This window comes from Trichosurus vulpecula, chromosome 2, assembly GCF_011100635.1.
Source record: "Trichosurus vulpecula isolate mTriVul1 chromosome 2, mTriVul1.pri, whole genome shotgun sequence".
NCBI classification, from domain to species: domain Eukaryota; kingdom Metazoa; phylum Chordata; class Mammalia; order Diprotodontia; family Phalangeridae; genus Trichosurus; species Trichosurus vulpecula.
In genome coordinates this window covers 327,484,259-327,498,707 of record NC_050574.1, presented here as the reverse complement: position 1 = coordinate 327,498,707, position 14,449 = coordinate 327,484,259, and the positions used below count along the sequence as shown (strand labels likewise).

Sequence of the window (14,449 nt, the reverse complement as noted above, 5' to 3'; positions counted from 1 at the left end):
CAAATAGTTTGATATAAATAATGTTCTGCCCATTTCTGTTCCACAGACCTCCTATCTATCTGCGAGTTCATTAATCCTTAGAAACCTAGTAAAGCGGGATGATCTTCCAGATGGGCTTACAACCCAGAATGACCACTGCCAATATGATGGAGGCTCTCACTTCTTGTTAACAGATGATCTCAGAGAGGAGTCTGGGCTAATTTCATGAACTTTCATGCTTACCTGCTGTCACTTGAGCAAGAAATAAAGTAGATGAATGTCATTGTGTGTGTGTCTCTTCATATTTTATAGAGTTCCTCCATTTCTAAGTTTTTCTCTCATGTAGAGCACATTCTTCCACAGTGTAATCCCCAAACTGAATTATATATTCCCATACAGTTGGGCCCTTCCTCAGAATTTCCAGATTTTGTTCTTTACCATCCCTTACAGTGGAAGCTACAGTACCCCAATCAAGTGACCTAAGTGAAACTTAAATAAGAGGTTCCTGAGAGATGGTAGTCAGAGGTATCAAATTCATAGTACAGGCCAAACGACCTAGCAAAACTCTAAAATGCTGCCCAATCTTGACTAAAACATAACTGGGGAATGTTTAATAAAATAAATAAAAATGTAATGAGACAGAGGGAATGTGAATTTATAGTTTTCTAAATCCATTTCAATTTAAGTTGGATATCAATGGTGTAGGTAGACTTTAGTAGTTTGGACTTTGGTGCAAACTTATGCCTGTATTAGGACAGGGAACTCCCAGTAGGGAACCTTTTTTAACAATTCAGTTTCTTTATCTGAAAGTGATAGTAATACTTATACCACCTATTTTTCAGAATGATTCCAAGAAAACTCTTTATGCTAAATCACTATATAAATGTGGCAAATCCTTTGAGGCACTCATTAACAAAAATGTAGGAATGATTAGCATATTAAAATTTGCTTATACATGGATGTCTAGCACAATGCCTGGCATATATTAGTGTGACATTTAAAAAGTTTAATTTCTGAGTAATTAATCATTTTATTAATAAAAGAGGTCAGTGGCACTCTCCAATGCCAAAGACAATCATGGCTTATGTGCTCTAGGGAAAGTAGATGTTCTAGGGGGTGGCAATCAATTCTGATTGGTTAACAATTAATGAGAGAATGAATATTAAAATGAGAAGTAGGCTCACTCCAATGAGAGAGTGACATCATATCACTCTTGGACAAAGAGACCACTGTATCTCTACACTCAGACCACCACCAGCCTTGGGCAATCCAGACAAAGGTTCTACCTCTACCCAAACTTACTAGAGTAGGACACAATGGGCAGGAATTCACCTTAGATAAGATTCCTTATAAGATTGGTTGGGGTCTGACCAGGATTGAGGAGAAATTTCTATTTTCAGAGAATGAGCTTTTGAAATGAAGACTTTAAGAAAAGGGGGGAACCCTGGATCTCCCCAAATCATTAGTTATTAATAATAATTTCTCTCATAAAACACTTTTTAATTGATTAATGCCTGAAGGTCTTAAATGCACATTTGTTCTCTAAAATAGAGTAAGCCTTCTCTCTTGCAACCTAATTTACACTATTACTAATTAACTTAGCAAAGGTAAACTACAGCCTGTGTCTCAATTAATATAAATTCACCAGTTTGATTATTAAGACTTTGCTGTATGTGACATTTACCATTAGTTACTGGGTTTGAGTATGCAAGTGTAGTCTTTGGATAGTCTGGAAATCCTTATCCCAACCCTCCTCCTTTACCCTTCCCCCCCACCCCAATTCTCACTGGAATAAGCCAGGGCAGGAGACCAAAACAAAGGGGGAACCAGTAGTTCATTCACTCTGAACCTATAGAACCTTCCAGAGAGCTAACAGTGACTGAGTTCAACAGCAATCTATGAATGAGAGGGAGGGTAGATTAAGGAAAGCAATGGTCAGAAGCAAAATAGATTTTTGAGGAGGAGACAAGGTAAAAAAGAGAAAAACAAGTATAAGAGAATAGGATGGAGGGAAATAAACAGTTAGCCATCATAACTGTGAATGTGAACTCATAAAACAAAATCTCAAATTTTACTACAAAGCTATAATCATTAAAACAGTTTGGTACTGAATAAGAATGGTTGATCAGTGCAACAGATTAGGTGCACCAATGTCAAGTAGTAACAAAGACACTTAGGCTGATGTTGAGGAAAACAGCTAAAAAATGAAGCAATTCCTTTGCTGAGCAGTTAGTTATTTTTATTTATGATTGTATGAGTACTCTTTCTCATAGACTTAGATTGTATTAGTGCATGAATTCTTATGAAGCACCACGAACCAAAAAAGTCATTACCAGGTACCCAGCCTTCTAGTGCTGAAATTTTATTTATCTAGGTTGGACTTTGAGGATAGGAGCAGCCTATCTTAAAGGCCTCTACTTAAAGCCTTAATCACCCCAACTTGCAGTCCATTGGAAAAACCTTTAAGAACACAGGGTCTCTTCTGGGCCACAGTGAGGCATCAGAATAGGACTTTAGTTGAGGATTAGAGATTTAATTGATTAAATGAGCAATTTATATGTCCAGTGGTGATTAGAGTCTTTTTATTGCAGATTGATACAATCTACCAGTGGCGGTAATACTATTGTATGCTGAACTAGTGAACAGGCAAATAACATCAGGAACTTCTCTCCCATTTTTTGTAGACTAGGCTACTCCTCCCATTTTGGGTATGACTTTTATTTTTAGCCACTTAGTCTACTCCTTCCCCTCTGGAGGAATGGCTTTTTTTTCAAAAGGAGAGAGGATGACAAATTCCTCCCTCAATCCAGCCCAGCCATTAGCTAGCTGTAGCTCCTTTGGACTCATTTGTCTAGAGAATCCTGGGCAAATATTTTCTCTTTCTTGGAAAGAAGACAAAATAAAACACTGTAAAGAGTAACCTTTCCAATCAAGAAGGGTTTTAAACAACCATGCTCTTTAGATCAATTTCCTTGTTTTTCTCAGTTTTCAAGGAAAACTAATGATAATAATTTGGTACAGCAATATAGTACCTTAAAGGTTTACAAAGCACTTTCTCCGCAAAATTACTTACTATATATGGGTTTCCAACTAAACCTGGGGCATTTTGCATGCTTATGGTGAGAACCACAGCTCCTTTGGCGAAGAGAATGCTAAGACAAATCTGTGTACTCTTTTTTTAAAATCTAGATGGGAAAGGAGGCATACAGGTTAGTAGAAGTTGATAGTCTTTTGGTTGCCCATTTTTTGTACTAATAGCGTCTATGGTTTTGTTCTATTATTTTCCTCTCTGTTGGTTACTCTATGGATCGGTTCCTTAATTGTGTCAATTTTGTCATTTCTAATGTAAATATCCTGCAGGTACACTTTGTATTTAAATTGCTTTTCTTGTCTTTGCTTTCTTCAGCCATTTCTATTTCCTCTATTAAGTGCATCTGGATGTGTGGTGTCAGGAGTCCAAATGTGGTAGCTCCACTGTAACTGATGGTGAAAAAAACTTGTTATGAAACTCTTTGCTGATTTTTTCCATTTTCGTTCTCGTTGCCCTTCCATTTCGATCTTTAAATATCCTTGGAATGACTTTACTTGGTTGCATCTGTTGGCAAGCCATCTTTAAACTAGTTTTACACGACATTGCTCCTCTATTTTACAAGCTGGTATTGCTCATAAAGTTCTAGTATCCTTCTTCCTAAGATTTTATAAGAGAGTTTATAATATAAACTTGTGCTGCCCTTGGTTATCGCATTCTTCTGCTTGACAAGTAAATTTGGTAATGAAGGTGCTTTTAAGGGCTCTTTTGGTTTTCCTTTTATTGCAATTAATTTATACTGGTGGAATTTCGTATGGCATTATTGTAATATGTGTATATGTCCTTTCTGTTGTCTATATCCTACTTTTATTATCAGTAATAATCCTAGACAAGGTTGTTTATATTTGTTGCTCTACTTACTCTACTGTGACTCACTTCTCACCATTTATATGCCGATCAATTGAAACTCTTTGTCTCCAAAGATACTAATGATTTCTTAATATCCAAATCTGATGCTTTTTTCTCATTCTTCATTCTCCTGGACCTCTATGCAGCATTTGACATTGTTGACTTCCCTTTCCTCCAGGATATTCTCTGAGTTTTTGTGATAATGCTTTCTCCTGGTTCTCCCCCTACCCTTCTGACCACTCCCTTCTTGGTCTCTTTTCCTGGATCTTCTTCCATATCTTGGCATCAAAGTACAGGTGAGTCCCAAGGCTTTATGTTGGGCTCTCTTCTCTTTTCTCCCTATACTTTCTGACTTGGTGATCTCATCAGCTCTCATGGGTTCAATCATCATCTCTATGTCTTTTATGTCTTAATTATATGCCTTGCAATTGGAGTCGGCTAGGTGGCACACTGACTAGAGTCCTGGACTTCAGAAGTTAGGAAGACCTGATTTGAAATCTGGCCTCAGATACTTACTGGCTGTGCTTCATTGGGCAAATCATAACCTGTGTTTGACTGTTTCCTCTGTAAAATCTGTAAAATTGCTCCCACATCCCAGGATTGATGTAGGCTCCCAGGAAAGGATGTCAGCTCCCTGAGGGCAGGGGCTGTTCTGCTACTGCTTCCTCATCACCAGAGCTCAGCATGCCAGATATTCTTGGTAGAGATACACCCAGTTCTGGAGTCTTAAGGAAAGAATACATGAACTGAGAGGACTCCAAGGAATAGAAAGGGAAAAAAACCTTTAGAAGTAGCAGATACATAAGGGATGCCAGTTCCTTGACAGATCCAGCTTGCCTCTCTAGAAATGTTTGAGAAAGAATTTCCTTTTGTTTGAGATTGGGCCCTCTCTCTTGGTTCAAGCTGAAATTTTACCTTGCTCCTAGCAGGAGAATTCGTTCATTCAGGTATCCTCCATATTCTAATCTGTAGAATGTCTCCAATTTCAGTTTGTTGTTTGCTTGGAAAAATGCATTTACAATACTCACTATTTGTGACAGGCTTTTGTGTAACCAGCATTTGGAGGGAAAGGGCTAAGCTAGTGAGTTGTTCCATCCCCACATCCTAATCTGCTTAAGAGCAACCAGGAAAGTAGTTTTTGCTCTGAACCTACTGTAACCTTAGACCAGCAGTATGTGGGTACAGATAGGTATAAATCAAGCCCAATACTCCAGTACAAGTTAGGTGAGGAAAGAAGCTCCCAGTCATGACCATTCTCTGTCATGAGAGGGTTTAATTATCATCCCTGTGCTGATGACCTACATAGCCTGTCTCTGCCTTAAGTTCCAGCTCTGCAACACCAATTGCCTATTGGACATTTCAAACTGGGTACCCCACAGACATCTCAAATTCAACATCCCTTAAGCCCCAAGCCCACTCTTCTTCCACTCCCTATTTCTGTCAAAGGCACCACCATCCTTCCCAGGTCACAGCTTTGTAACTTTGGTTATTCTTGTTTTCTTTCCTTCATCCTACATATTCAAAGGTTTTGCATTTCTACCTCCACAACTTTGAATTCTTATCTCCACTCACCCAACTCTCACTTTAGCTCAGGCTGTCATCACTGCTAGCATAGTTATTGCACCTGTCTCCTAATTAGTCTCCTTGCTTTATATCACTCCCACCCCTCCTTACTGCGGTCTAACCTCCATGATGCAGCCATCATGATTTTCCTTGAGTATATGACTGACTGTGTCACTCCTCTATTCAATACACTCCTACAGCCATTTATTGCCCTTAGGAAAAAAAATATGAACCCCTCTGTTTTAAAGAACCAGCTCAACAGGTCCTAACCTAATCTATAGACTCTATATACATTATCTCTATAGAATCTATATACATCATTTCTCATCTCCAGGTCTTTGGACTGGCTGTTCCTCATGCCTAAAATGCAACCCCTCCTCCTCTGTGTCATTCCTCTCACCTCAAGAGGTAGTTCAAGCACAATCTTCTATGCTAAGCCTTTCCTGATCTCCCCAACTTCTAGTGCCTTCCCTCCCAATCTAGTTAGTATTTAACAATTTTTGTATTTATTCAACTTACACCTATGCTGTATATTTTAGTATGTGTATTTGTTGTCTCTTCATTAGAATGCAAGTTCCTTGAGAATAAGGAGTTTCAGTCTTCAAATTTGTACCCCCAGATCTTAGTACAGGCACACAGTAGGCATTTATTAAATGTCCTCTTGTTGGAGTTTTCAGTATTTCTTTTTGCTTTCTATTTGTATACAAGATGTCTCCAAAATCTTAGTGCTTAAAACTGCACTAAGACTTTGGGGACAACCTGTATGTTTGCATTTATTCACTTACTAATATATGTATTCGTATAAATACGAATGCTTATTCAAGCATATATGCAAGTACATATGTAAATATGCAAGTATGTACACAAGTATTTATATATGTGTGCATGTGTGTGATTTTATATATACATATACACACACACATACACATACAAACACACACATTTGTGTATGCATAAGTCTGTGGGTAGCTAGATAGCTGAGTGGATAGAAGGGGTGGGCCTGCAGTACCACAAGTCTTATCTCCCCAAGTTCAAATCCTGCCTCAGACACCTACTAGCTGTGTGACCCTGGGCAAGTCACTTAACCCTGTTTGCCTCAGTTTCTTTATCTTCAAAATAAGCAGAAGGAAATGGCAAAAAAAAATCTCAAATGGGATCACAAAAGTCAGCCATGACTGAAACAAAACAACAAAAAATGTGTGTGTGTGTGTGTGTGTGTGTCGGGGCTCATCTCATTCTTGGCGTTTGCTTGACACACAGCAGTCACTCATTAATGTATCTCGGTGGCATGAGCCACCCCATTCTGCTGCTCAGGCGCCGTGCTGATCTGGGAGTGCCTGGAATGAATGAGATTGCTGCTAAGGCCCCGACGGTGGGGAGACCCCTGCACCACCTCCAACTAGCTGGGCAGTGTCAGGGTCCAGGACCCCCTGCTGAAGGCTCCTGGGATAAGAAACCTCCAGGTGCCCAGGCTCCACCAACAGAGCTCCGTGACGTCCTCCCCCAACAAGGGCACGTGACCCTGCAGGGATTGGTAGAAATCGGTAATTATTTCTCCTGGGCCCCACCTTCCGGCCACGTGCCTGCGGCCCACGTCTATCAAACGCTCTGTCAAATGAGCCTGAGGTGGGCGGGGACAGTGGGTTTCGGTAGAGCGGTAGCTGCTGGGTCCTGTACGCGAAGGGCGCCTGCGCAGTAGGCTGTTCCGGTCCCATATCCCTCCCCCCGCCGAACCAGCAGCGCCGGAGCCATGGCGGCCGCAATGGGAACGGCGAGGTTGTTGGGGGTTTGCTCTCGGCGGTTGCTCGGAGCGGCACGGAGGGTGCCGGTCGCCGCTTCTCTTCGCTGGACCTCCAGCACGACTGGAGCCGTGGTCGCCCCGCCGGCGGTGGAGAAACGGCCCCGGGCACCGGAGGTCGCCTGGCGAGAAGACCCAGACAAAGAAGATGTCAACCTCTACGAGAAGGTGAGGGGGCGGAGCTAGCGAGCCGGAAGAGGCTGAGGGGGCGGGGCTTATCCTTTCCACAGCACCCCTCCCCCTAGGCCTTTGCCCGTGGCTGCTGCCCTCCTATCTGTCCAGCCCCTGTCGTCTCTCCTTTTCCCACGGTCCTAATTTCTAAAAATTACAAGGACCAGTCGTGTCAGTGGATGCAAGAATTTAAAACATAATTTTTGTGACTTTACTACCATATACCGTCACTTCTATCTGTGCAAATGTGCTTTTTAAATCCATGTAATTACAAGCGGTTGCGATTTTTCTTTCAAATAAAAATTTTCATCCCATCTCTATTTTCTTTGCCTCATGGTTAAAAAAAAATGCACGGTGTCAGTTGTCGCAGCTTGATCCTTAGAGAAGTGTATGTGCTTTCTAACCCTGAATCCGCCCTCCAAACGCAGAACCCAGACTCCCACGGTTTTGATGAAGACCCCTTCATAGACGTCTGGAACATGAGAGTCGTGTTCTTCCTCGGCGTCTCTGTTGCCATCGTCCTCGGCTCTACGTTTGTGGCCTATCTCCCCGACTACAAGTGAGTACGGATTGCTCGGGCGAAGGAGGAGGGGGTGGGGCTGGGGGAGGGGAGGGTTGAGGCAGCCCCAGCCTCCAGTACGAGGGAGCGCTAGCATGCCCCTGGCTGCCTCTGACATAGTTCAAAGTAAAAAGCTGACTTGATGTACGTTCTGCCCGTGCTGCAGCCCAGTGCTGGTACAAGCAGTGACTCCTCCTGGTCCTCACTCTCCTCTCTTTGTCCTCTGCCACAGGATGAAGGAATGGGCCCGGAGGGAGGCAGAGCGACAGGTGAAGCTAAGGGAGGCCCAGGGTCTTCCCCTTATGACTTCCAACTATTTTGACCCCAGCAAGATTATTTTGCCTGAAGATGAAGACTAAAGTAAACCCCAGCTGTGAATAAAGTTATTCTATTCTCTTGGTTACCTTTTTTTGTGTGTATTGAATGTTGAAAGGGGATGGAGGATCTCTGTGCCATTCTCTGCCCTTGTCCTCTGGTTGCTCTGTCCTTGGGTTGGTTTTCTGTTTTTAGCTCAGAGAGAAGACCGTGTCCAACCTTGGCAAGTCACTTGGCCCACTTAATTTAACCTCAACTTTAAAATGAGGACTTTGGAACAGCCAGCCTCTGAAGCCCGAGCTCAGATCCTCAAGTAACAGGATATGTAACTTGCTCAGTGACAATAGTGGTACATTGGGAACTATAACAGATAATTTCCACTACAAGGAAAACTAAAACCTTGACCAACTCTTAATAGTGTTTGCAAATACACATCCCATTTTCTCCAAATCTCACTATCTGCAATAAAGTATATCTGCATTTATTTGCTAATGGGTAGTTAGGTGGGGGGAGGGGGCGTGTTGTGTGAGGGAATTTTACAGACCCGTTTGAGAGGAAGCAGTATGAGAGAGACCCAGATTTCGAGTTAAGGGCACTGCCGTCAGTTTCTCCATTTGCTGCATATTACCTGTGTGACCTTGAGCAGTCATTTAACCTTGTAGAGGCCTCTTTTCTCATTTCTAAAATCAGGAGACTGGCTAGATGGCTTCTGAAGTGACTTCCATTTCTGATACCTAAGATTTTTTTTTTTTGTATCTTTGTTTTTTCACTAGACCTGTGATTTCATTGAGCATGTAGGAAGCTCCCAGTGAAGCACTGCTACTTATGCACACTGGCCCCCAGCACCTTCCCTGCAACTTATTGCCTTAAATTAAATGTTATATTTTCTTCAATTATCAAGCATTAATTTTCTTTTCCCACTTTCCCCCCACCCACTTGAAAAGAAAAAGAAAACTTCTCGTATGTGATAGTCAAGCAAAATAAATTCCTGTAGTGGTCATGTCAAAAAATGTCTCTGCACGATTAGTCCACCTCTGTGAGGGAACTGATAGCATTCGTCATCATTTCATTGATTAGAGAGGGGCATCTAGAGGTTAAGAGACTTGCTTAAGGATCCCATAGCTAGTATATGGCAGAAATAGGATTTGCCTAGGGCCGCTCTGCCTTCAGTCTTCAAGATCCATTCCCTGTCATCTATGATCCTAGCATCCTCCCCAGAAATAACCACTGCAATGGAGGAATGGAATTAGAGGAAGGACACACTTGTGCCTTTTCTTTAAAATTTATTTTTTATTTTTAGTTTACAACACTCAGTTCCACAAGTTTTTGGGTTTCAAACTTTCACTCCCTCCCTTCTCCCCCAACCCCCAAGATGGCATGTAATCCAATGTAGGTTCTACATATACCTTCACTTTGAACTTATTTACATAATAGTCCAGTTGTAATGAAGAATTATAACCGCCAATGCAACAAAGATTAGGAGGGAAGCAGAAAACTGGGAGAAAGTCTTTACAGTTAGTGTCTGATAAAGGCCTCATCTCTAAAATATACAGGGAACTGAGCCAAATTTATAGGAATACAAGTCATTCCCCAGTTGAGAAATGGTCAAAGGACATGAACAGGCAGTTTTCAGAGGAAGAAATTATATCTATAGGAATATGAAAAAATGCTCTAAATCACTACTGATTAGAGAAATGCAAATCAAAACAACTCTTAGATACCACATCTCTCCTATAAGATTGGCTAAAATAACAAAACAGGCAAATGATAAATGCTGGAGAGGATGTGGAAAAATTGGAACACTTACATTGCTGGTGGAGTTGTGAGCTGATCCAGCCATTCTGGAGAGCAATTTGGAACTATGCCCAAAGGGCTATAAAAATGTTCATACCCTTTGACCCAGCAATACCACTTCTAGGGTTGTATCCCAAAGAGATCACACAAGTGGGAAAAGGACCCACATGTACAAAAATGTTTATAGCGGCTCTTTTTGTAGTAGCAAAGAATTGGAAATGAGGGGATGCCCGTCAATTGGGGAATGGCTGAACATGTTGTGGTATATGAAGGTAATGGAATACTATTGTGCTATAAGAAATGAGGAAGATACGGACTTCATAATAACCTGGAAAGACCTACATCATATGATGCTGAGTGAGGGGAGCAGAACCAGGAGAACATTATACACAACCACAGATATATGGATTCTGTGATGACTAACCTTGATAGACTTCTCTCTTCTCAGCAATATAAGGTACAAAGACAACTCCAAAGGACTCATGATGGAGAGAGCCATCTACATCCAGAGAAAGAACTATGGATTCTGAATGCAGATTGAGGCAAACTGTTTGATCTCCTCTTTTTGTTTTTTTTTCTCTTTTGTTTTTGTTTTTGCAGTTTTTTTTGGTTTTGCTTCTTCTTTCTCATGATTCATTCCATTGGTCATAATTCCTCTTTACAACTTGACTATTGTGTAAATCAGTTTAATGCGAAGTTATATGTAGAAGATGTATTGGATTCCATGCCGTCTTGGGTGGGGAGGAAGAAAATCTGGAACTCAAAATCATGCAGAACTGAGTGTTGTAAACTAAACATAAAAAAATCTTAATAAAAAATAAAAATTAAATAAAAGAATTTTAACCAATGGAATGAATCATGAGAAAGGAGAAATGAAACCAAAAAAAAAGGAAAAAAAAAAGAGAGTAAAAAATTTGTCTCCATCTGCATTCAGACTCCATAATTGTTTCTCTGGATGGGGATAGCTTTTTTCATCATGAGTCTTATGGGGCTATCCTTGAACCTTGCATTGATGAGAGAAGTCAAGTCTATCAGAGTAAGTCCTTACAGATACTGTGTGTCTAATTGTGTGTAATGATCTGGTTCTGCTCTCCTCACTCAGCATCAGTTCATATAAATCATTCCAGGTTGTATTGAAGTCTGTCTGCTCCTCATTTCTTATTGCACAATAGTATTCCATGACATTCATATACCACAATTTGTTCAGTCATTCCCCAGTTGATGGGCATCCCCTTGATTTCCAATTTTTTGCCACCACAAAAAGAGCTGCTATAAATATTTTTGTACATATGGGTCACACTTGTGCCTTCTGATAGCGAATCACAGAGGTTCAGAGAGCAATGTTCCCCCAAATTTTGTTATAGTGGTTACTGAAACAATACGGAGAAAGCTAAATTTATTTAGCTCAGGGATGTAGTCTTCGATGAAATTCCTTGATTGACAGAATCTCAGAGTTGGGACAGCAAAGTTTATCTATGCTAAGCCATCCAACTCCTGCAACATTCTCAACAGGTTATCTTGAATTATAGTGTAAGATTACTTAAGAAGTGTAACAAACCTAGCCAGTAAGTCTTCTATATGAAGTCTAGCTTAGGACTGCCCATTTTTGTCAAAAGTTCCAAGTTTAGGTAGACATCATACTGATTGGGGGACAGGCAGTGGAGGAGACATCAAAGGCATGGAAATCAGTCCTGTGGCAAGGTTTGTATGACTATACATAGTTAAGAAAATTAAGTTATCTCTATAAACAAAGATACCCAAGGGTTATGTTGTGCACAGGTAAAGATAGCTAAAAGATGAAATATAGTACACGATCCAGCTAAATACTTCTTTTAAGATAATTTTTTCAACAGTATGAGTCATCTAAATAAGAGGCACATAGCATAGTAACATGAAGGGAATTAAGATTTTTATAATAACCAATAGATGTGTAATGAATAGATTAGATTTTTCAGAATTGCCTCTTGTGAGTCAGACTTACAGGGCAGCTTGAAATGATAAATCAAACCTTTGACAATACTCAAAATCACTGGCCTCCTTGTGCCTTTATACCTGAGGTGAAGCGAATCAAAGACCATGGAACCTGTGACCCATAAAGTAATGACCCCCAAGGATTTGAATAATTTTGATCCCACAGGACTCCAGAATTGTTGTACTGTCTTCCACTTGTGGGTTTGTCATGGGAAACTGCTCAAGCCCGGGGAAAACATAGTTTGTAATCCACCTTCCCCCTTCCCTTCCCACTTCTGATTTATGTACATAATCACTTCAACAAAGTGGAATTCTGTTCAGGAGAATTCCCAATTTGCAAATCTGTTCCTCATAATGAAACTAATCAATTAAATGGCTACCTACTGGCACTTTGTCTCTGGCCTGCAATTTCATCATTCTCAGGTTAGAGACTGGCTCAGTAAAATCCTGTTAACAAGTAGAATCAAGATGAGGGTTCTTAACAGTTTGGCCATATGTCGTTGGGCAAGTCACTTAATCTCTCAATGCTCTAGGCAGTTCTCAAGTTACAAAACTGTTTCCTCACCTGGAATTGTTCCTCACATGTGGACCAAACTAAAAAAAGATTGGCTAGGGCAGAGGATGGTGGAAATACAATAAAAAGATAATTTAAAAAATATAAATGCCTAAGATATACATGAATGCCTCTCCTTGACAAAACTTCATCTGCGTTAATCATTACTTAACCTGACTGATTTTTCTTTCCGGGGCCAAGGGGTCATCGGTTTTTATTCATCTTGAATCTTTTCTTAGGGTTAGAAACATTCCAGGGCATCTCTCTGAGGCTACATCAGAAAAAATAATTTGTAAAGCTACGTTTAAAATACTGCTAGAAACTCAAAGCGGTAGGGGAAAAGGAAGAAAACAACCCTTACTGCTTAAGAAAGACTTGAAAAGGGATCAAGAAAAAGTTAGTGCATAAGCAGTTTTAGAGTTGACTTTGGGGTCTCTGATTTACAGAGTGGTAGCTATAGAATCTGTGGGCAAGCATTGTATCACAATATTTGCCATAGTAGCATACGGGTAAAATCCAGATGGGTGGTATCCTGAGGAGGGCAGAGTAAAAGGCTGATGGTTATTGGGACAATGTGCGTACATGTTCAAAAATGGAAAGAAAAACCCAAACTTTGAGAACATGAATGCTTTTTAAAAAAAAATATGGTAGTGGCTACGGATCTATGGCTACATATCCCCTCTCCTTTATAACTTGCTAATCTCTTCCTGTCCATTGTGAATGGAATTTTGAAACTGCTAAGACTGTTGCCTCCAGTTAGTCACAAGGCTGGACTTGAAATAGATGAACTTATTGTCTCTCCAAAAATGGGTCTGCCTAACCACTCCACAGTCTCCTTGTCATTGGAAGCTAGAATGCTGTTATGTAGGGCAAGTCCAAATCTTAAAAGTATCTCCCTAACAAAACATGAGTCACCAGGCCTCATAGCTATAGAGATGGACATTTTGTTTTGTTTTATATGTCTATCATCTCTTTGTTTCTATGCCATTATCCCTTTCTGTCTTATTTTTACCAACCTTAGATGGGGACAGTATAAAGAGCCTATCTATCTGGGTGACATCATAATTTGGGTGACCTTGTCACTTAAGGGGCAGCCAGATAGAGCTCTGGGCCTGGAGTTAGGACTCCTCTTCCTGAGTTTAAACCTGGCCTCATTTACTTGCTGTGTGACCTTGGGCAAGTCACTTAAGCCTGTTTGCCTCAGTTTCCTCATCTGTAAAATGAGCTGGAGAAAGAAATGGCAAAACATTCAAGTATCTTTGCTAAGAAAACCCCAAATGAAGTCAGGAAGAGTTGGACATACTGAAAAACGACTAAACAACAAAAAATCACTTAACTTTTGAATTTATTTCTTTACATAGGAAATGAGTCATCTTCATCATTGCCACCACCATCATCATCGTCATTGTCCTCATCATCGCTACCATTTATATAGAGCTTTAAGATTTTCAAAGTGCTTTACATATTTTAACTCACCTCTAAAGATCTCTTTCAGCCTGGAAATGTATGATAGTCTCAGGGACAAGAGACCTTATCTTTCATATTGTAGAGAACTCAAACCATGGCTGCTCACAGGTAGACATTTGGCATTGTGTGAGGGCTCAAAACTGGCAAGGTAGAGACCTAGAGACATTGCATTTTGTGAAAGGGTCAGGGAAAGCTCTGGGATTTAAAGTTACATTTCTATGCGGGGTGCAGAATTGTTACTTGGGGGTACAATATTTGGGAACCACTTTCCTAGAACTTCAGATTTTGGCAGCACAGACCAGAACTCAGTTCTCCATTCCGGAGATCTCATCTACTTTAACA

At 40.6% G+C, this 14,449-nt stretch overlaps 2 protein-coding genes across 2 annotated transcripts in view; both read left to right on the top strand.

Moving 5' to 3' along the window:
* LOC118837447 (inhibitor of carbonic anhydrase-like) overlaps positions 1–262 on the top strand; it is a 53,502-nt gene extending 53,240 nt beyond the window's left edge. Inside the window, exon 17 of the mRNA XM_036744329.1 lies at positions 47–262. Coding sequence (XP_036600224.1) covers positions 47–81 — 35 coding nt within the window. The 3' untranslated portion in view covers positions 82–262. The remainder of the gene's footprint in view (positions 1–46) is intronic.
* Positions 263–7,180: 6,918 nt separating this feature from the next.
* NDUFB11 (NADH:ubiquinone oxidoreductase subunit B11) lies at positions 7,181–8,410 on the top strand. Its single transcript, XM_036744331.1, has 3 exons — positions 7,181–7,445; positions 7,877–8,007; positions 8,240–8,410. The coding sequence occupies exons 1-3, from the start codon at positions 7,230–7,232 to the stop codon at positions 8,364–8,366; spliced, it is 474 nt and encodes a 157-aa protein (XP_036600226.1). The 5' UTR covers positions 7,181–7,229; the 3' UTR covers positions 8,367–8,410.
* Positions 8,411–14,449: the final 6,039 nt, after the last annotated feature.